Below are 20707 nucleotides of genomic sequence, written 5' to 3' on the forward strand. Positions count from 1 at the left end.
AGAGTTGTTATAGCACCCAAATTTTTACTTATTACACTCCAATTTATTAAAATATTTGTTACACACTAATTAAAAATTGAAACACATGCACAGTTTGACTCCTTCAACACTACAAAGCATTATAACACATTTAAACAACTTTAGCAGTTGTCTATTGTCGACAATAAATTTCTACGGATCTACCTCGAGATTCGTGAAATAAGATCGCAAATGATTTTATTGATTTTTGATGAAAAGTGAATACAGATCTCAGTGTTTCCTCTGATTAACAGTCAAATACAAAATAGTGATGACGTATGTAGTTTTTTTCTTCTCTCCGTGCTTCGCGCTTTATCGACTGAGAAGGTTGCTTGAACGGTGGTTTTGCTTTGTGCTTGATCTTCTGTAGAGACTTCTGTAGATCTTCTTCTCTCCGGGCTTCGCCCTTTATCGGCTGAGAAGGTTGCTTGGATTCCGGAGAAGGGCTTTATGCTTGATCTTCTCTTTAATCGGAGTCCGGATCTCTGAAGAACTTTTGCTTTGTCTCTGGAGGAGGGCTTGAGAGCTTCTTCTTCTCTAGAGGGAGAGCTTCTGTCTTCTGAGAGAAAGTGATCCAGATCCCCCTTCTCAATGAGAGAGGCTCTTGTATTTATAGACTTAAAGGTAATTTAGCTTTCCAATTATACCCTCAACTTAAGGAGGTTTAACTGATTTATTTAAAAAGCTAATTCGTTCAAATCCAATTTTATGGATTTTATGGATTATTATTGGGCCGAACTCATTTGTTTGGGTATAAGGCCCAATGCTTAATATGTGGATCACTTGAATTTGCTTAGGTCACGGACTTTATCTGTGAAAGCCCAAAACCCAGGTTTGTAATAGGCACGTTCCCATTTAATGGACTCAATTTGGATTTGAAGCCCATTATAAAATTAGGGATTTTTATTTATACAATTTGTAAAGGCCTCCTCAAAATTTTGATGCCTACAAATGCCCCCTCAAGGATGCATCATCGAATGTGAGGTTAAGGATGAGGTATCCTTGATTATGTCGACTGACACATGAAAGTTTCGAGTTAAAAAGGATTTGCCACGTGTCTTTGGAACCTTGTAGTAGGACCCTTTTTTTTTAAAGATGGGTGATCCTTGAGATCCGTGAACCCACATGAAGATGTATAACCCCAGTATACTTACCTTTCCCGTAGTTGAAATACATGAGATTAAATTCATGTGTTTGGTACATGCATATACTAGATGGTAACATCAACACTTCATCAAAAGCACTTGGAAATAGTTGTTGGGCTGTTTGGCTTTGAATCTTTCTTAGTTTCGTCATTGAAAGATTTTGGATGAGTATGGACTGTGACGATCTTGTTGATGAAAATCGAACTACAATTGATCGTGCCGCACGATAATCATTGATCAAGATATTTCCCATTTATACTCCATTTAATGCAATGTGGCCCATGTATTGGCTTTCAAAATCCATAAATTCATTTTCTTTCTTCTTTCCTCATGGGCTATATCATAATAGAAAAGTTAATTTCAATCAACGGTTTCTTTGAGCCCATTACATACACCACAACTAATACAAGCAAACTTATTTGCGTTAGTCGTATTGGATGTCAGGTGAATGCATCGAAATTTTACTTATTTATTTATTTATTTTATTTTTAAATCTTTGTAAGGTGGACTTAGTCTTAACAAAAAAAAAACAGAAGGCCCAACTTACAAATGACTTTGAGTTGGCCCATAATTAGTAGGTACCATAGGCAAGAAATTGTATCAACCTCAAATGCAATTTTCTTAAACTTTTGTTTTCTTGTTGAGTTGGGACAAGACTTGGAAGCAATTAAGTCCCATTAGAATTTGGTGTATCCAGTGTGCATGGGATCAATGCCACTTCTCAACAACTTTATTTTAACAGAACTTGAATACTGCCTCTTCAGCCCATCGTGTTTGGATCATGTATAGGAGCATTACCGCACTAACTTGGCCCAATGGGCTGTTTTTTTTTTTTTTTTTTTAAAAGGCTCATAGCTCTATGCTTTGTTGTTATTAGGCCCAATAGCCATGGATCAGGCCTTAAAACAATCATACAAGTCTTGGGCTTGGACTTTAGTAATGGACTAGGTTGGGCTTCAGCATAATTTGCGATATCAATATTGAGTTGGAGTTTAAAAAATAAAAGGTTGGAGTGCCGATATAAGTTTTAACAAAACTAAAACCCAAAACCTCTCTTTGACGCAGAATGCTTTTGAGAGCTTGATAGAAGCCTCTCTCTCTCAGATTTCAGCCACGAATTCGGCCATGGAAGGTGAGTTTCATAGATCTTGAAAACCGATCTTGAATCTCGACAACTTTCCATCTCTCTTGCTCTCTTTTCTTCTCTTCTTCCCCACCTCTTTGCCCTCATCACCGTGCCGAAGAAGAACTGCTTCTTCTTCAAACAGATCCAACGAGTTTTGATGAAGTTTTGCCGATTTCAAGAAGGATTCTTCGCTTATAGGTAGAGAATTCGTCTGCTACCGGTGTGATTGGGTCTTGAAGAGTTTTGGAGCGATTTGGATCATTGATTCTTGAAGGGATTGGCAGCAGCAAATCCCTTTCTTTGAAAGTTACTTGCTTGTAAGTAACCTCCACTTCTTCTCCTTTATTTATTATTATTTAAGCATCACTCCATGAAGCCGTGGAGTATTTACTTCATGAATCGACGAAACTCGATCAAGAACAAAGCCCATAAGAGCATAGTGCTTGTAACTGATGATTTAACATGTTTGTTCTTTTGATTCTTGACCTTTCCAAGGGATCTCAGATTGTTAGAAATTTTCTTTGACTTTGATTTTGATTAAAAGAAGAAGATCACCCTTCTCTCTGTCGAGAATATTCTTCAGAAAGAAAAAAAAAACTCGTCTTTATCGGAAATTTAACCATTCTTCATAATTTCAGAATCACGTGATTTCTTCTCCGGCATCTTAAAACTTGGTTGGGCTGTGATTGCTTTCAAAAGAACCATCTCGGTTTATCAATTTTAGGCGATTTAGAGGTAAGAATTTAGAAGTAAATTGGATCTTATGGCTGGATACGTGCAGCCTTGTCCTGCTTAAATTGAATATGTTCATCTGATAAACAAACAATGCCCTCTTCTCTTCTCTGTTTACCTCCACAGCAAAAAAAAAACAGATCTGATTTTTTATTTATATCCAATCTACAACAACATGTTCATGAATATAATTCATCTTTTTCTTTCTTTTTTTTAATCCAGGAAGAGAGTACGCCACACCATCGTGCCTTCATCGTTGCCATAGGTATGTCCCTTTCTTGTTATTTTCTATTTTCCAATTTTGATTTTACTGTATATGGAAACTAGAACAGGGCTATGCCATCTTTGAGCCATGCTACTCTTGCTAAGAAAGTAAAATCTCAAATCCAACCAAGGGTTGTTGAGTTCGACTAGCACTTCAAATCTGGGAGTTATGTCCATCTTGAAAACCTTGAATGAAGCCCAAAACAGAATTTTTTTTTTTTTATATATTCTTTTAGCCGTCATAATGGTTCATAACTTACAGATTGGTAAGCTTTAATCGGCTTTTGTTGTCTCCTTCTTTGAGCAAGCATCCATTATTTCCTATTAGATGCATATAGTGCAAAGTCACAAAATGTTGTAGTCTTTTTTTTAAAAAAAAAAAAAAGGACTCGATGAGTTTGATTCATTGTTTGAATCATCATAATCGAAGGAAAAGAAGATTGTTTGATTGATCAATTCAAGTCAAATAATATTGATTAATTTGACAAGAAGCTTGATTCTAAAAGTGCATTCTTGACCTCTTCCTTTAATTTCTTTTTTTTTAATGAAAATATCGCTTGACCACCCATGACGCAGTGACCTTTGCTGAAAGTATAACAAAATCCTTTTTCTTTTAAAAAAAGATTTGTTCAACAATATAATTAGAAGTCTTGGATATATATATAACCTTCTTGAATCAATTCCAACTTTGATTACTTTGTCATACTTTGTCTCTTTTCCTTATTGGGTTTTTTTTATGATTCAGAATTTGAGAATGAAATAACATTGAAACTTCTTTTTTTTTTTTTTTTTTTTTTACAGATCCAAGACTATCAATAATATTGATATAAAGATCTGATTTTTTTTTTTTTTCGTCGATTGCAGCTCGACTACAGCTTCGAAACCACAAGAAGGTATGGATCTTACTCATTCTTCCCATATATTTTCTTTGAACTTTGTTATCCTCGCATTTCCTTTCTTATGAATTGTAACCAGAATTACAAATTGAGAACTTATAACCCTTATCAGTCAACCTTTAGAACATTTATCTGTTAGTCTGCTTAGCGGTGGCCAATGTTGAATTGTTAAAAGTATTGCTTGATAAACGGTGTACACGTAGAAGAACCATGCGACGACCCATTTGTCCAGCTAGTTGACTGACCTCTAAAGTAACTGTTTATCAGTAATGCTTAGGAGGGGATGACGTCAACTGGCTGACAAACGTCAACTGGCTTGCAGGATTATGGGACACAAGACTTATGCACGTAGAAGATCCATGCGACGAACCATTTGTCCAACTAGTTGACTAACCTCTAAAGCAACTGTTTATCAGTAATGCTTAGGAGTGGATGACGTCAACTGGCTGACAAACGTCAACTGGCTGACAAACGTCAACTGACTAAAAGAAACGCGGTACACAAGCTTTATGAATGTAGAAGATCCATGCGACGACCCATTTGTCCAGCTAGTTGGCTGACCTCTAAAGCAATTGTTTATCAGTAATGCTTAGGAGGGGATGACGTCAACTGGCTGACAACGTCAACTGGTTAAAAGAATCGCGGTACGCAAGCTTTATGAATGTAGAAGATCCATGCGACGACCCATTTGTCCAGCTAGTTGGCTGACCTCTAGAGCAACTGTTTATCAGTAATGCTTAGGAGGGGATGACGTCAACTGGTTGACAAACGTCAACTGGTTAAAAGAATCGCGGTACGCAAGCTTTATACACGTAGAAGATCCATGCGACGAACTATTTGTCCATTTAGTTGACTAACCTCTAAAGCAACTGTTTATCAGTAATGCTTAGGAGTGGATGACGTCAACTGGCTGACAAACGTCAACTTGCTAAAAGAATCGCGGTACGCAAGCTTTATGCACGTAGAAGATCCATGCGACGAACTATTTGTCCAGTTAGTTGACTAACCTCTAAAGCAACTGTTTATCAGTAATGCTTAGGAGTGGATGACGTCAACTGGCTGACAAACGTTAACTGATTAAAAGAATCGCAGTACGCAAGCTTTATGCACGTAGAAGATCCATGCGACGAACCATTTGTCCAGCTAGTTGACTAACCTCTAAAGCAACTGTTTATCAGTAATGCTTAGGAGTGGATGACGTCAACTGGCTGACAAACGTCAACTGGCTCACGCAAGCTTTATGCACGTAGAAGATCCATGCGACGAACTATTTGTCCAGCCGGTTGACTAACCTCTAAAGCAACTGTTTATCAGTAACGCTTAAGAGTGGATGACGTCAATTAGCTGACAAACGTCAACTGGTTAGCAGCATCACAACGTCAATTGGCTGACAAACGTCAACTGGTTAGAAAAACCATGCGACGAATCATTTGTCCAGCCGGTTGGCTAATCTTTGAAATCAGAGCATTATTGAGCATGATGATTTTTTTTACTCATACTCTTATGTATCTCTAATCAATGTGACCCTAATACTTAATGAGACATATCACCCTTTTTTTTAATAAATGTATTTGGTCTCCCCCCCCCTTTTTTTTCAGAGATGGCTAGAGACATTATTTCCAAAGGTTTAAAGAATAAGAACCATTCCAAACGGAACTTACCGCGTGAAGGTTGGGTAGATGATCCTGCAGATCCTTCTCAAAAGGGAAAATGGCTTTGTTTTCCCCATGTTATGATAACCGATCGTTCAAGAAGAGGGAACATTTCATCTGTGGAGCTAAAGCTTGTTGTGCACACACCGATGACTGGTCCTTTGAAAGCACAAGATACAGAAAGGGACACATCACTTGATATGACAGTTTTAAGTGAGTATCCTCCAACAGCTGACTTACTCCCTGGAGATGAGATTGATACAGAGCGTCAGCCATCTTTATGTCATCCTCCACATCATGACCAAACTCGTAATTGTCCACAAGCTGTTTTGGCACAGAAAATCATGCAACGTTTCACTCGATGGGGTTCAGATATTGAACCTCGAGGCGACATTCGATATCTTAGTGGTTTTTGGGACTGGAGCTTGGATGTGAGCCATAAACTACAAAGCCGAAAATCGACAACTTTCCTTAGTGAAGCTATATTTGCAGCTAGTAAGGAGTACAGTCGTCCTAATGGCATGTATCGAGCTTTATGTGAGTTTTGGTGTCCCGAGACTAACACTTTTGTTACGGGTCGTGGGGAAGTTGGCATTTCTTTATGGGAAATGCAGAAGATTTCTGGGCTTTCTATCACGGGTGAGTATTATGAAGAGGTGGTGCCTAGTTTTGATGAACTCATGGGTTGCAACGGTGTTCTAGGTCTTCCTCTTTCTTGCCAGTATCTATTTAAGGCGTACGCTTTATTGATTTTTGAAAAGGGGAGTGACTGGTGTTAGCCACAGTGAATGGCTTGATTTCTGGTACACTAAAGCTGAACGGATTTCTAATCCTCGTCTGACAGTAGAGTATAAGGAGAGAGCAAAATCATTTTACTTTGATCGTAGTGGCCGTCAGCATCCCAGAACAAAATTACGAAGACCTTTTTCTTCTCGAGTTACTTTGGCTAAAGGAGGTCGTAAAGAGGGAGAAAATCCATTTATCAGGCTCGGTTTTCCTGCAAATCAGAATGTTGAAGATGAAGCTATGACAGCTGCATACCTCTCCTTGTGGTTGTGTCGTTTCGTTCTCCCCTGTGAGAATGGTGATCTTATTCGTCCAGGCACTTTCAAGGTAGCAGCATTGATGGCCCGAGGTACTACGTTCAGCTTGGTACCTCCACTTCTGTGTTGTTTATACAAAGGTCTAACTCAGACCTATTGGGGTATGAAAACACAGAAAGTTGTAGGTGCCTCCACGAGTTATTGTCCCCTTCATTACTTGTTTGGGTGGGTTGGACTTCATTTTCCTCGGGGAGTATTTGGTAGCATTGATGCTGACTTTGGACCTCCGTATCTGGTTCGCACAGCTGGTGTTTCCAACTCATACTTTTATTGGGAAGATAATGCTAAAGATGCGAGGAATCTGATCAGCACCATGGATTCTAGTGATTTTAAATGGCATCCTGAGGAGATTTGGCCACCAAAAGGTCATAGAAGGATGCGAACTGATGATGGTGATGATCCTTCTGAAGTTCAAGCTTTCATGATAAGCTGTCGTCCTGGATTTGTTATGTTTCGATATGGTGATGTTTGCGAGGTGGAAATGTATAGCCCTCACAGGTTTGCTCGTCAACAAGGCTTTCGTCAACGTATCCCTGGAACTCCGATTCCTTTCACAAGATCCGTGGATGGGATAGAGTTATACAGTTTATGGTTGTCTTTGACTCAGACCAAAAGTCGAGTCAATTTTTTTATTCCTCCAAAAGTGCAAGACATGAACCGGCAATTTGATAAGAGTTATAGGGATTGGTGGGTTCAAGATGTACTACCTCATTTGGATGCCCTTGATTTTCGTCTTCTTGAAGATAGCGTCTCCGTTCCGAACTTTAATTTTGATGAAAGAAAAGGATTTGAAGATCGTGAGGCACGTCGTGCTTTGCTTGTCACGCAAAAACCTTCTCGAAAAAGAAGAATAGAACACACTAGCATTGATGATACGCAAAATGTCATTGCAGAACGTAGATTGAAATTGCGTTTCAAAAAAATACTGCCGACTCCAACGACTACTCGAACAGAACAGGCCAACATTCTTGGGGTAGATGTAGAACAAGTTGTTCATAAATCAAGTCCCGTTGGTTCTTTGAAGCCTGTTGTTCAGACTGAGCCTAAAGATACGAGTGTGACTCCGGATAGGCAAGAAGCTGAAGCTGAGAATGATGTGTCTCCTAGGAAAGGTAATTTTACACACTTTTTTCCTTTCTTAGAAATTTCATGTTTTTTTTTTTTTTATTATTATTATTTTTTTTTTTAAATGTATAATCTTTTGTGATTTAATTGATCTCGCAGAATCATCAACAATATACATTCCATTGCCGATTTGTTCGCCTCAGAAGATTTTCCAATCCTCCCTGCCTTCTCGGGTATGGGAGATGTTTTGAATGTCAGTCATCTTAGTAGAGGGCTTTCGAAATTGATTGATACTGAAGACCCCTCAAAGAGTGATGGGGACGAGGTTTCTTCATGTCCTCGTCAAAATTCCCATGGCATTTCATCAACTTCAACTACACATACGGCTCCTATCGCATTGGCTTTACCTACTTCTAATAAGTTGGTTGATTCATCTGTGATTGTTCCGAAGTCACGTGGAATGCTTACTGTTTCTACCCAAACTCGACAAGCTTCTTTGCATGATAGTGACATCGACTTATGCGTTCAACAAGCATTACATAGAGCTCGTGATGAATTCCTTCGATCTAGAGTTGAGTTGATGCTCAATATTGGCTTTTCCAACCTAAGAGAATGGCAATCACTTCATATGCCTGCCATCATCTCTTCTCTCAAGAATGCTTTCAGAACTGATCCTATGCCTTTTGCTAACTTCTTCGAATCACTTATAACTGGAGTAGAAGCGTATCTTTCAAGACGAGAGAAGGCTTTATCATCTTTGTCAGCAGATGATAGGGATCTTCAGCTATCTGTCTTAGATCAGGAAGCTCAACTAAAACGTCAATCAGTGGATAGTTTACGTACGCAACTGACTGAAGTTAAAGATAAAGAAGTTGAACTGACTAAACGAGAAGTTGAGATAGAAATCGAGTTGACTCAGATCAGAGAAATGCTACCACAAGTCGTTGCTTCTAAAGAATCTCTTAATACTCAAGTTCAGGAAGAGGAGGAGGCTCTACTTACTGTTGAAGCGGAGTGTACTCGCTTATCTAATGCTCCAATCATTGATGATGATGAAATAGCTGCTTGCGAAGGAGAGAGAGTCTTTGAAGAAGAAGTTTTGGAACCTTACTTCTTTATATTAAGTTTATTTTATTTATTTATTTATTTTTTACTGTATAGGACTTAGGAAATTATAACATTGTTCACTTCATTTGAAATTAATAAAATTCCCCATTTTCCTTATACGAGTATATTTTTTTTTTTTGATGTGGTTGAACCTGAAGTAACTTTACAGGCTGCCTACGTACCCAAAAACGGGATCAAACCATAACGTAGTTCAGATGGATGCTCTAAGTTTTGCCTAGACCGCCCTCTCGGGTTTTCAATCTAGCGAGCTCAATTCTTTTTTTTTTTTTTTTTGGACCGTTCACAGTTTTAACTCATGCGGGTCAGGAGTATCATGTAGTTTAAGCTCGTACGATAATGAGCATTGCTAAACAGTTTAGGCTCGTGCCGAGGAGCATTGTCAAACAGTTTAGGCTCGTGCTGGGGAGCATTGTCAAACAGTTTAGGCTCGTGCTGGGGAGCATGATTCTTTCAAGCATAATATCGTTTGAGAAATTTCCCGTTGATTGGACCAAGACGTAATCCTTCTGGTGTTACAAGAAGATATGCACCATTAGTGTATACTTCTTTCACTACATGAGGCCCATCCCATTTCGGATCAAACTTCTTTCCAGAACGGTGTGAGAGGATGATTGGTCGTTGTACAGCGAGAACTAAATCGCCAACTTGAAAAGAACGTGGTCGAACTTTCTTATTGAATGCACGTGACAGCCGGGCTTGGTAACATTCTAGCCGTTGTTGTGCTTCCAATCTCTTTTCATCTAATGCTTCAAGTTCAGCCAGACGTAACTTAGCATTCTCATCGCAGGTCAAACCTTCTTGAATCGCAATCCTTAGGGAAGGTATCTGTCGTTCCAATGGGAGAACAGCTTCAACTCCATAAACCAATGAGTAAGGTGTGGCTTGTGTGGAGGTGCGGTATGAGGTTCTGTATGCCCATAGTGCTTCTCCAATTCGTTCATGCCAATCTTTTTTCGATTTTGAACAACCTTCTCAAGAAGCTTGCAGAGAGTTTTGTTGAAGGCTTCGGCGAGTCCATTTGCTGCAGCGTTGTACATTGTAGAACATCTCTGCTTAATGTTGAACTTCATGCAGAATTGATCCATCAGCGTATTGCTAAAAGATTTCCCATTATCTGTCATGATATATCGTGGAATGCCGTAACGGAAGACGATATTACTTTTGATGAAGTCAACTACCGTTTCTTTCTTGACCTCTCGAAGGGGAACTGCTTCTGCCCCCATTTAGAAAAGTAATCTGTTGCGGCGAGGATATAGAGATGTTGCCTTGAAGATTTTGGGAGTGGTCCAACGACATCAAGTCCCCACCCGTCAAAGGGCCAAGATGCGATTGTAGGATGCAATGGCTCCGGTGGTTGACGAATGTAATCTCCATGAAATTGACAAGCTTTACACCTCTTTGCATGGTTTAGAGAATCTTTCACCATAGTAGGCCAGTAAAATCCCATCCTCTTCAGACTGTGATGGAGTTTTGGCCCTGACTGATGTGAACCGCACACTCCAGAGTGTGCTTCTTCTAAAGCATCTCGGATTTCATCATCTCCGAGACATCTCATTAAGATATCGTCGAAAGAGCGACGATATAACTTATCATTGAAATATAAAAATCGAGGTGCCCTACGACGTATTTCGATTTTATGCTTTAGGTCGTCTGGCAGCTTCCCATGCTGTAGATAGTCGATAAGTGGCTGTCTCCAATCTTTGACTTCAGCTATTTCAACAACGTTTGCTTCGTGAGACTCACAATTTTCATCTATCAAAGGAGGTAATACCCACCGATGGCAGATAGGGATACTCATTGTCTCTCCTTCCGGCATAGCCAAACTTGCAGCAAGACTAGCTAAAGCGTCAGCCTGCTTGTTTTCAGCTCTTGGTATATGCCTAATGATGACGTCTTCGAATTGTCTTACCAGTTGTACAGCATAGCAGTGATAAGGCACTAACTCATGCTTTCGAACGTCATACTCTGTCGAGAGTTGGTTAATGACGAGTTGTGAGTCCCCATACACGTAGAGTTGGTGTAACTTCATCTCTAGCCCGAGTTCTAAACCAATGATCAGAGATTGGTATTCTGCAACATTGTTTGAACATAACTTCGTCAAGGCAAACGAGAATGGCAATACTTCATTTTGTGGGGTGATAAAAATTACACCTGCCCCCGCTCCATCTCTTCTAGCTGCGCCATCAAAGAACATTCTCCAAGCTGGAAGCACATCAATAGAGAATACTTCTTCGTCGGGCAAGTCGTGAGACAATTCCCATTCAGCCGGAATAGGATGATCAGCAAGAAAATCGGCTAACGCCTGCCCTTTTACCTTTTGAGGGATGTAAATAATTTCAAATTCTGATAAGAGAAGGGCCCATTTAGCTAGTCTTCCCGACAAGACTGGCCTTGTCATGATGTACTTGAGTGGATCAGCTCGCGCAGTGAGTCGGATTGTGTGCGACAACATGTAGTGCCGGAGTTTCTTTGTGGCAAAGATGAGCGCTAAACATGTCTTCTCAATGGGTGAATAATTTACTTCTGCTCCAACAAGAGTTCGACTCAAGTAGTAGAGTGCACCTTCTTTTCCTTCATCATTTTCTTGAGCCAACAATGCTCCTAGTGACATTTCTTGTGCACTAATATAGAGAATCAGTGGCCTTTCAGGAATTGGTGCAGAAAGAACAGGAGGCTTGAGAAGATACTCCTTGATGCTTTTCAGAGCATTCTCACAAGCTTCATCCCATTCAAATGATGTATCTTTCTTCATCAATCGACTGAAGGGATGACAACGCCCAGCTAAGTTTGAGATGAACCTACGAATGTAGGCAAGTCGACCTTGTAAACTTTTGAGTTCATGAATATTTTTTGGTGCCGGCATTTTTTGAATGGCTTCAATTTTATTTCGGTCGATTTCAATACCACGATGCCGAACCACGAATCCCAAAAATTTGCCCGAGGTAACTCCAAAAGCACATTTTAATGGATTCATCTTGAGCTGGTACCGTCGTAATCTGTCGAAGGTATCACGTAGATGTTGTAAATGATCTTCTCTTTTCCTGGACTTTACTACTAGGTCGTCAACGTAACATTCCACCTTGTCATGTAGCATGTCATCAAAGATTTTCTTTTGCATAGCTCGCTGGTAAGTGGCACCAGCATTCTTAAGTCCAAAAGGCATAACTTTGTAACAATATATACCTTTTGGGGTACGAAAGGCTGTAAGCCTTCGTCTTTTGGCGACATTCGAATTTGATTGTAACCAGAAGATCCATCCATGAAAGACAAAGCTTCATGTCCTGTGGTTGCATCAACCATAAGTTCTATGATTGGGAGGGGAAAATCGTCTTTTGGACATGCATTATTCAAGTCGCGAAAATCGACACATACTCGAATTTGTCCATTCTTCTTTCTTACTGGAACTATGTTGAAATCCAGGTTGGATATTTTACTTCTCGGATGAAGCTAGCTTCTATCAACTTGTTGACCTCTGCCTCAATCTGTGATATCAACTCTGGTCGAAAACGACGTTGTGCCTGTTTTATTGGGCGAACTCCGTGTTTAACTGCGAGCTGATGAACAGCGATCTTCGGGTCAAGTCCTGGCATTTCTTTGTAAGTCCAAGCAAATACATCTCTGTACTCTTGTAGCAATTTGAGGTACTCGGATTCTTCATGCTGGTTTAGAAGAGTACTGACGAACGTGGGTCGCGGCTCTTCAATTGTCCCAAGATTTATTTCTTTTAAGTCGTCTACAGTGGCTTGTCCGCCTTCTTAAAAAATCGGTGGAGCATCTTCGAGTTCTTCATCTGACGACGTAGAATCTTCTTCAGAGAATTCCTCAATGGTAATATGATTTACCGAAACGACATCTTCAGAATTGTCTGTTTCAACAGTTGAAGCTCTGTTGTTGCTCGTTTGGTTTGTGAAGATGATAGTGCGTCGTTTCACAACCAATGCATCTGATATCGAGACTTCTAAAGTCGTTTGTCGTTTCATGCGAGATGGAATAGTGCTATGCAAGCCACTACTATCTTTATGCTCCACATGTTTATTCATTGGCTTAGGTCGACGTCGCGATTCTTTTCGTATTTTTACCCCAACATTCTGACCAAGTCTAGATATAGCAGACGCACGAGGTTTATGAATCCGTACATCATGATGATCATCTAAAGCACCTAATCGGTCAAATACCGACGTGGTCGAGACGTGGCCACCAATTCGATCAAAGACCGATGTTCGTGGAACTGGTGTTTCTTCAGACTCATCAATGATTTCTACTGTAGTATGTTGCGAAGCAGCCGTCTTCATCTTGAAAATTTTGATTGGAGCTTCTGACGTATACCCTAGCCCCGCTCGTGTGAATGAAACCTTTTCTCCAGCTCGAACGAGTTTGACTTGTGTTGAAGTTAAACCATGAATTTGATCAGTTGGTAGTAGTTCACCCAATCGTACGGGTTCACCTTTTCCGTAACCAGCAATTTCGAATAACTTTAAAGTTTTAGGACCGAACCAACTTTTGGACTCTACTTTTACGAGGTTGTCTTCATGGTTCTTTGCAATTGACGTAGTTGGGACAACGTTTTCCACGGGTGTCCTTACTATGTAAGATTTTTGGAGAGGTGTAACCGGGAATGTCAACTCTTCTTTCAACGTCTCCAATTCGATTTTAGAGACAGGAAGTTTAGTCTTTGAAGAAATCTCTTCGAAAGGTGATTGTCCCGGCTTCCGTCTCGATTGTGGCACGTAGCAAAGCATTGGGGTTGGCGATACAACTGTGGATGATGCGTCCACCATTGATTGACCCACTTTCATATGTCGAGTTTCTAGTTCTTGCTTCTTACTTCGTTCTTTTTGAAGCGGAGGACCGGGAGAAATCTTATCGGCGTCATTCATAGCATGCTTTCCTTTGTCAGGTTTTTGCTTACTCGAAGGAGGTACCGAAACTGGAAGTGCTTCTTGAATGACATCCCCTTCGAAATAGAATTTCGCATCTGCAAATTACGTTTCTGCCTTGTCAAACGGTTGATCTTCGGCTATTACACGCTTCTGCACACCATCTTGGTAATACTTGAAGCATTGATGTAATGTGGATGGTACTACTCCAGTTTCATGTAGCCATGGTCGACCGAGAAGTAAGTGATATGAAGTTTTACAATCAATCACGTGGAAAAGCGCTGTTGACTCCAAATCTGCAATAGAGAGCTTGACTCTTATCATGCCGATCGCTCTTTGACCTCCCAAGTTGAAGCCCTGAATCATCAACTTACTGCGAGCAAGTTGATCTGATGAGATGCCAACTTGTTTCATAGTACGAATTGGCATGATGTTGACCGCAGAACCACAATCTAGGAGGATTCTTTGAATTTTAGTTTCCCTCACATAACCTGTAACATAAAGCGGCCTATTGTGAGGTCGAGACCCCAATTGGAGATCCTCGTCAGTAAAGGTGATTGTGGCCATGCACAAACCATCTTCTGGTAGATCTATGTTAGGTTGAACTTCTTGCTTTGATTCAGTTGAGCTTTGCTTTGAAGTAAGCTGAATTTTTTGAAATTTACTGGACAAATCTAAGTCGACCTGCGAATCTTCTGTTTTCGAGGTGTTATTGTCTTTCTCAAGTTTCTGGTCTCCATCACAGGAAGATCCAGCATGTTCTTCTGATCTACTATCGATATCATCTTCAAGCACCTCCGCTTCCACTTGATGACATGAAACCGTGCAGACTTCCTTTAAGAGCTTCCTTGGTAAGAATTCTAAAAGAGTAACCGGCACACGGGGAGGTTGTTGAAAGATGTCTTCAGGGTCTGCGGGCGGAACTCGGAAAGCCTTCTTCTTTGTTGCTCTCTTTCGTTTCTTTGACCCTGTACTTGGTTTTGACTTTCTTCTCTTTCTCTTTGGCTTCGAAATAGAAGGAGTCGGCACATGTGTAGGACGTCTTTTTCGACGAGTGACAACTGTCCACCCTTCATCATCAACTAAAGCAGACTCTGAGATGTCTGACTTTGATTTTGAAGCCGAATGAGATTGTAGTCCTTATTGAAGTGAAGTGGGAAAGGTGATGATTTTTCTTTGATGTGGCCTTGCCCCCAGCATGGGATGGGCCTTTTCAACATCAAAATGTACGGACATGAGTTGTGATGGTTTAGGTAAAATTTTGGTGATCTGAGGAGATGGAATCTGTGTAGCATACTGACTTGTCAAGAGTATTAGATCAAAAGATCCAAAAGTGATAGAGGTCATGTTGGAAGTAGCAACATTTTCGACACAGTCAAGTTCAATTTTCCCTTGACGTGCCAAATCCATAATCTTCTCCTTGAAAACGAAGCATTTTTCAATTGGATGACTGATCACCCTGTGATAGCGACAATACTTCGGATCATTGTCGCGACCTGCTTCCTCGGGTCGTTTGGGCACTGGAAGTTCAATGAGCTTTAATTTCAGCAACTCTTCGAACATGCCCAAGACATCAGCATCAGGAAAAGGGTACTCTTTTGCTTCAAGCTCTTTGAGAGTCTTCCAAGCTTTTCCTTTTTCTTGTGTTGAATCAGCTCGCGGCTGATCTTCTCTTCTCTTACCTGTGATTTTGACAGGTTTGTTGGTAGTGGTGGATAAGACTTCTTTAGTTTTGAAGGACTTCCCATCCTTCTTTTCTTGCCTTCGAGGCTCGCTTAGTCGTGGAGTTTGATGCACAGCTATACTCTGCTCCATGTCGTGGGCTCGAGTAGCTAGCTCTTCAAAAGTGTGTGGCTTGATTCCTTTCAAGATGTAAAGGAGTTGCCAGTGCATCCCTTGAACACACATCTCGATAGCAGAAGATTGCGAGAGTCGATCCATACAGTTGAGGGAAAGATTTCTCCATCGCTCTATGTACTCGATGACTGGTTCATCCTTCCTTTGTTTGACAGCGGCGAGCTCCACCATACTTACTGTTCTTCTAGTGCTGTAGAAGCGGCCGAGGAACACCCTCTCAAGTTGATCCCAACTATCTATTGAATGGGTTCCAAGTCAGTGTACCAATCGAACGCATTGCCGCGGAGGGAGCGAACGAATTGTTTCACCATGAAGTCACCGAATGTACCGGCGTTATTGCAAGTTTCGATGAAGTGGGCAATATGCTGCTTTGGATTGCCTTTTCCTTCGAACTGTTGGAATTTTGGTGGTTGATATCCTGCCGGAAGACGCATTTGTTCGATGCGTTGAGTGTAGGGTTTGGAGTAAACCAATGAGGATTGTGGCATGCCCCCATACTGAGCACGAATGGTGTCAGTAATCATTGCTTGCAGTTGTTGAACGGAAAGCAAAGCAACAGAGCCTTGTGGTGGATCTCGAGTAGCTTTTCGTGAACCAGAATAGTCTGCTCGTTGTTCCTCTTCGTGCGGAGCCATGTATGCTTCAGGGGTGAATCCTGGAGGACGTGAGGGTCCAGTACTCGACTCATTCTCTTTGTCTTTCTGCTCCAAACGGCTGGCGAGAGTTGCTATTTGAATATCTTTTTCTTCCATTGCTTTTGTTAACTTGTTGATGGTGTCTACCATCTGAGCAACTTGTTCCTCCATCGTTAGTGCGCCAGCTGTCATTACTGCTCTGATGGATGTGTGAGTTTGTGACGGAGAAGTGATCGATAAAGATCTAGATGATCCCTCGCTTGACTTCGAATCAGATCCAGAATCTGACGAGTTGTCTTCTACCATGTCCGCCCACGATTCTTTCGTGGTAAGTGCCGTTTTCGTGGTACGTTTCTTGGAGTGATGCTGGAGAGGCTCCATTAGCTTGATTCCACCAGTCTTTGTCTTTGTTCGTGTCACATGATAATCGCGACTAGTAACTTGATCAGATTCAAGATTGGAAGAAAGGGTTTTCTTACCTTTCTCAGTAATGGCAGATGCGATAGCGTTGACGTTGCGAGATGCCATTGATGCTTTAGGTGATGTTCTTGCAGTTGACTGAAAGATGAGAGGTTGAGATGGTCCCACCGGGCGTGCCAAAAATTTGTCGACAATAAATTTCTACGGATCTACCTCGAGATTCGTGAAATAAGATCGCAAATGATTTTATTGATTTTTGATGAAAAGTGAATACAGATCTCAGTGTTTCCTCTGATTAACAGTCAAATACAAAATAGTGATGACGTATGTAGTTTTTTCTTCTCTCCGTGCTTCGCGCTTTATCGGCTGAGAAGGTTGCTTGAACGGTGGCTTTGCTTTGTGCTTGATCTTCTGTAGAGACTTCTGTAGATCTTCTTCTCTCCGGGCTTCGCGCTTTATCGGCTGAGAAGGTTGCTTGGATTCCGAAGAAGGGCTTTATGCTTGATCTTCTCTTTAATCGGAGTCCGGATCTCTGAAGAACTTTTGCTTTGTCTCTGGAGGAGGGCTTGAGAGCTTCTTCTTCTCTAGAGGGAGAGCTTCTGTCTTCTGAGAGAAAGTGATCCAGATCCTCCTTCTCAATGAGAGAGGCTCTTGTATTTATAGACTTAAAGGTAATTTAGCTTTCCAATTATACCCTCAACTTAAGGAGGTGTAACTGATTTATTTAAAAGGCTAAATTCGTTCAAATCCAATTTTATGGATTTTATGGATTATTATTGGGCCGAACTCATTTGTTTGGATGTAAGGCCCAATGCTTAATATGTGGATCACTTGAATTTGCTTAGGTCACGGACTTTATCTGTGAAAGTCCAAAACCCAGGTTTGTAATAGGCACGTTCCCATTTAATGGACTCAATTTGGATTTGAAACCCATTATAAAATTAGGGATTTTTATTTATACAATTTGTAAAGGCCTCCTCAAAATTTTGGTGCCTACATCTATAATTATGATTATAGAACTCTTTAATTATTTTTTTCCAGGCAAGCAAAGCTGTCGAATATTCATGTTTACACTGCAAAACAATCAAGTATTGCATCGAGAGAGGTTAGTTTTGGTATTTTAATTTGAAAAGGTACGGCAATTGCTTGAGAGAGAGAGCACCACCAAATGGGAGGTTAGTTTTGGTATTTTACTTTGAAAAGCTACAATAATTGCTTCAGAAAAAGAGAAAACCTTCTTGGACGTTGACCTCTCTCATCTTATCTCATCTCATCTCATCTGTTAAATACACTAAAAACTTCATCTGTTTCTTAACATCAAGTAATGGAAGAAACCTTAGTCACCTCCTTCCTTGACAGATTGAATTATTTGTTGATTCAGGAATCCGAAATAATTTATGGTCTAGAGGATCAAATCCTACTTCTTAAGACCAAATTTTCAGATCTAAAATCTCAAATCCAACTTTTCACCCAGGAACTCATTGAAATCGGTTACTTTTTAAGTGAAGAAGAAGATGCCACCACCACCACCACCACCAACATAAGCACAGAATTGAAAAAATCGATTCAAAATTGGTTGGGTACGGTCAGAGATACCATGTACGACGCAGATGATGGTACCGATCAATTCATCACTCGGATGAATAGCGAAGATCGGGAAGTGGCTGGTGATGTGTTCCAGCGTGAATTACGGATGATCAACGAATGTCTCGTTGAAATTCTTCGTGGCAAGTCTCAATTGGATCAGTCAATTGCATCGATTGAACATAGAGGAGAGGTAAACATCAAGAGTTCTTCTTTTGCTCTGAAATTCAGTTCTTTGCCGTTTTACCTTAAATCCTGCTTAATGTACTGTCGCATCTTCAATGAAAATTACTGGGAATCGAAAGAAAGATTGATTCGGCTATTGATGGCCGAAGGTCTAATTCAAGAAATTCCAGGAGAGAGAATGGAGGATACAGCCGAAGAAAATATCAACAAGTTAATCGAACTAGGAATGCTTCAAGTTCCATCTAAAGAAACGATTGCTTGTGCTGTCCCAATCCCATACCTCAATTTTGTAGCAGGAGATGAAACAGGTATCCCTCTCAATATTCGTCGACTATTGATCAAGACAAATTCAGAAACAGGTAACACATTTGAACTGAACTTGAACAATATCCGTATTCGATCTATAATTATTTTGGATAGTGACTGTTCAATTAGCCCTATGAATTTCTTGGAAACTATGTTCCACCGTTTGAAACTGTTGCGGGTGCTGGAACTAAAATATGCCAAGTTGAAGAGCTTGCCAGAAGAAGTGGGTAATCTGATACATCTAAGGTATCTAGGCTTGAGGTGCTGTTATGATTTAAAAGAGCTTCCAGATAGTCTATGTAGTCTTGGAAATTTACAAACTTTAGATATTACATATTCTGAAATAAATGTACTACCGAGTAGAATTATGAATCTTCTACAATTGAGGCACCTTCTAATGGAAACATTTCATTCGGTTTTGATCCCAACTGGGTTAGGGCGATTGACGAACCTCCAGACTTTGAGTGGTTTGTACGCCGGAAGTAGCATTGCAAGCGAGTTAAGTAACTTAACACAACTAAGAAAACTTGGTGTTATTTATTTGTCAGAATTAGAAGATGAAATTGAGTTATATGCTTCTATAATGAAGATGACTGGACTTCTCTCCTTGACTCTATCAGCTGGGAACACAAGTCATTATGTAGGATTCTCCTTCAATAGTCAACTTCTCCCCTCTTTTGAACATTTCTCTCCTCCGCCTTGCCTTAGAAATCTTCGTCTTTTCGGGTGCCTACAAGAAATGCCCGACTGGCTCAGTTCAATGGAAAATCTTACCGAACTAGAGTTAGCCAACTCTGACTTACCTGAGATCCCAACTTCTATCCTCCAGTTCCTTCCCAACTTAAAACATCTCAGTTTGAATGACGCCTTCACAGCAAAACATATGGGTAGAGAATTTTTCAGGTCTGGTGGGTTTCCTAGTCTGGAATTTCTCATGATTCAATCACAATCTCTAATTGAATGGATAGAAGTTGAAGAAGGAGCTTTGCCAAGCTTGAAGTGCCTCAAATTCCATAATTGTTGGAGATTGAGGACTCTACCTGAAGGTTTGCAATTAATCACCACACTCGAAGAATTGGAAATTTGGCCTTCGCATGGTGATCTTGCACGGAAGTTGAGTCCCAACGGAGGCAGAGAGAATTACAAAATCAAACACATCCCAGTGACAAAAATGTTTTGATTAAATTCCCCCCTTTGGGATTTAATTTCTATGAGATTATGTTGATAGACAGCAAAAGGGATGTTATTATCAAATGGTTAGTGCAACTATTATTATCATTGATTTCTTATATCATTGTACTTTAAAATATAAAATGTCCTTTATCCAAATTTCTGAATTGTTGTGCAAAGTGCTTTGTCGTGTTAAATTGGAATGTTGGATGATCTTGATGTATGGGATTCCATTTTTTTAACCATTATGAAGCATGGTTAGGTTCTAAACTCGTTGAAGAGATATATTGGGCAAGTCATCTCATTCTTGGTGGCAATTGAGTGAGAAAATTGCATTGAATCATTCGAGATCCGCTATGACTCGGCTCTTTGAAAATCATGGCCAAGTTTATAGGAACTCTGGCCATTTTGCATTCTATATCTTCTAATAATTAAATGGTTGCGATCTATTTAGAATAAGATTTTGGTTTAGCACTTGACTATCTATATATTAAAGATTTAATATACATGCATATTTAAACTTCCAATTTCCATAATACAATC

General features: G+C 40.2%; 2 protein-coding genes across 2 annotated transcripts; one reads left to right on the forward strand and one right to left on the reverse strand.

The window, feature by feature from the left end:
• Positions 1 to 2245: 2245 nt before the first annotated feature.
• Positions 2246 to 20405, forward strand: LOC147380796 (putative disease resistance protein At1g58400). The gene is made up of 5 exons (XM_086431231.1): positions 2246 to 2606; positions 2928 to 3024; positions 3244 to 3286; positions 4150 to 4178; positions 17960 to 20405. The coding sequence occupies exon 5, from the start codon at positions 18243 to 18245 to the stop codon at positions 20172 to 20174; it is 1932 nt and encodes a 643-aa protein (XP_086287357.1). The 5' UTR covers positions 2246 to 2606; positions 2928 to 3024; positions 3244 to 3286; positions 4150 to 4178; positions 17960 to 18242; the 3' UTR covers positions 20175 to 20405.
• On the reverse strand, positions 10304 to 11158 carry LOC147380797 (uncharacterized). Its single transcript, XM_086431232.1, has one exon. The coding sequence runs from the start codon at positions 11156 to 11158 to the stop codon at positions 10304 to 10306; it is 855 nt and encodes a 284-aa protein (XP_086287358.1).
• Positions 20406 to 20707: the final 302 nt, after the last annotated feature.

This window comes from Akebia trifoliata, unplaced genomic scaffold, assembly GCF_017979445.1.
Source record: "Akebia trifoliata isolate Shusen 1 unplaced genomic scaffold, ASM1797944v1 Contig00981, whole genome shotgun sequence".
Lineage (NCBI taxonomy): Eukaryota > Viridiplantae > Streptophyta > Magnoliopsida > Ranunculales > Lardizabalaceae > Akebia > Akebia trifoliata.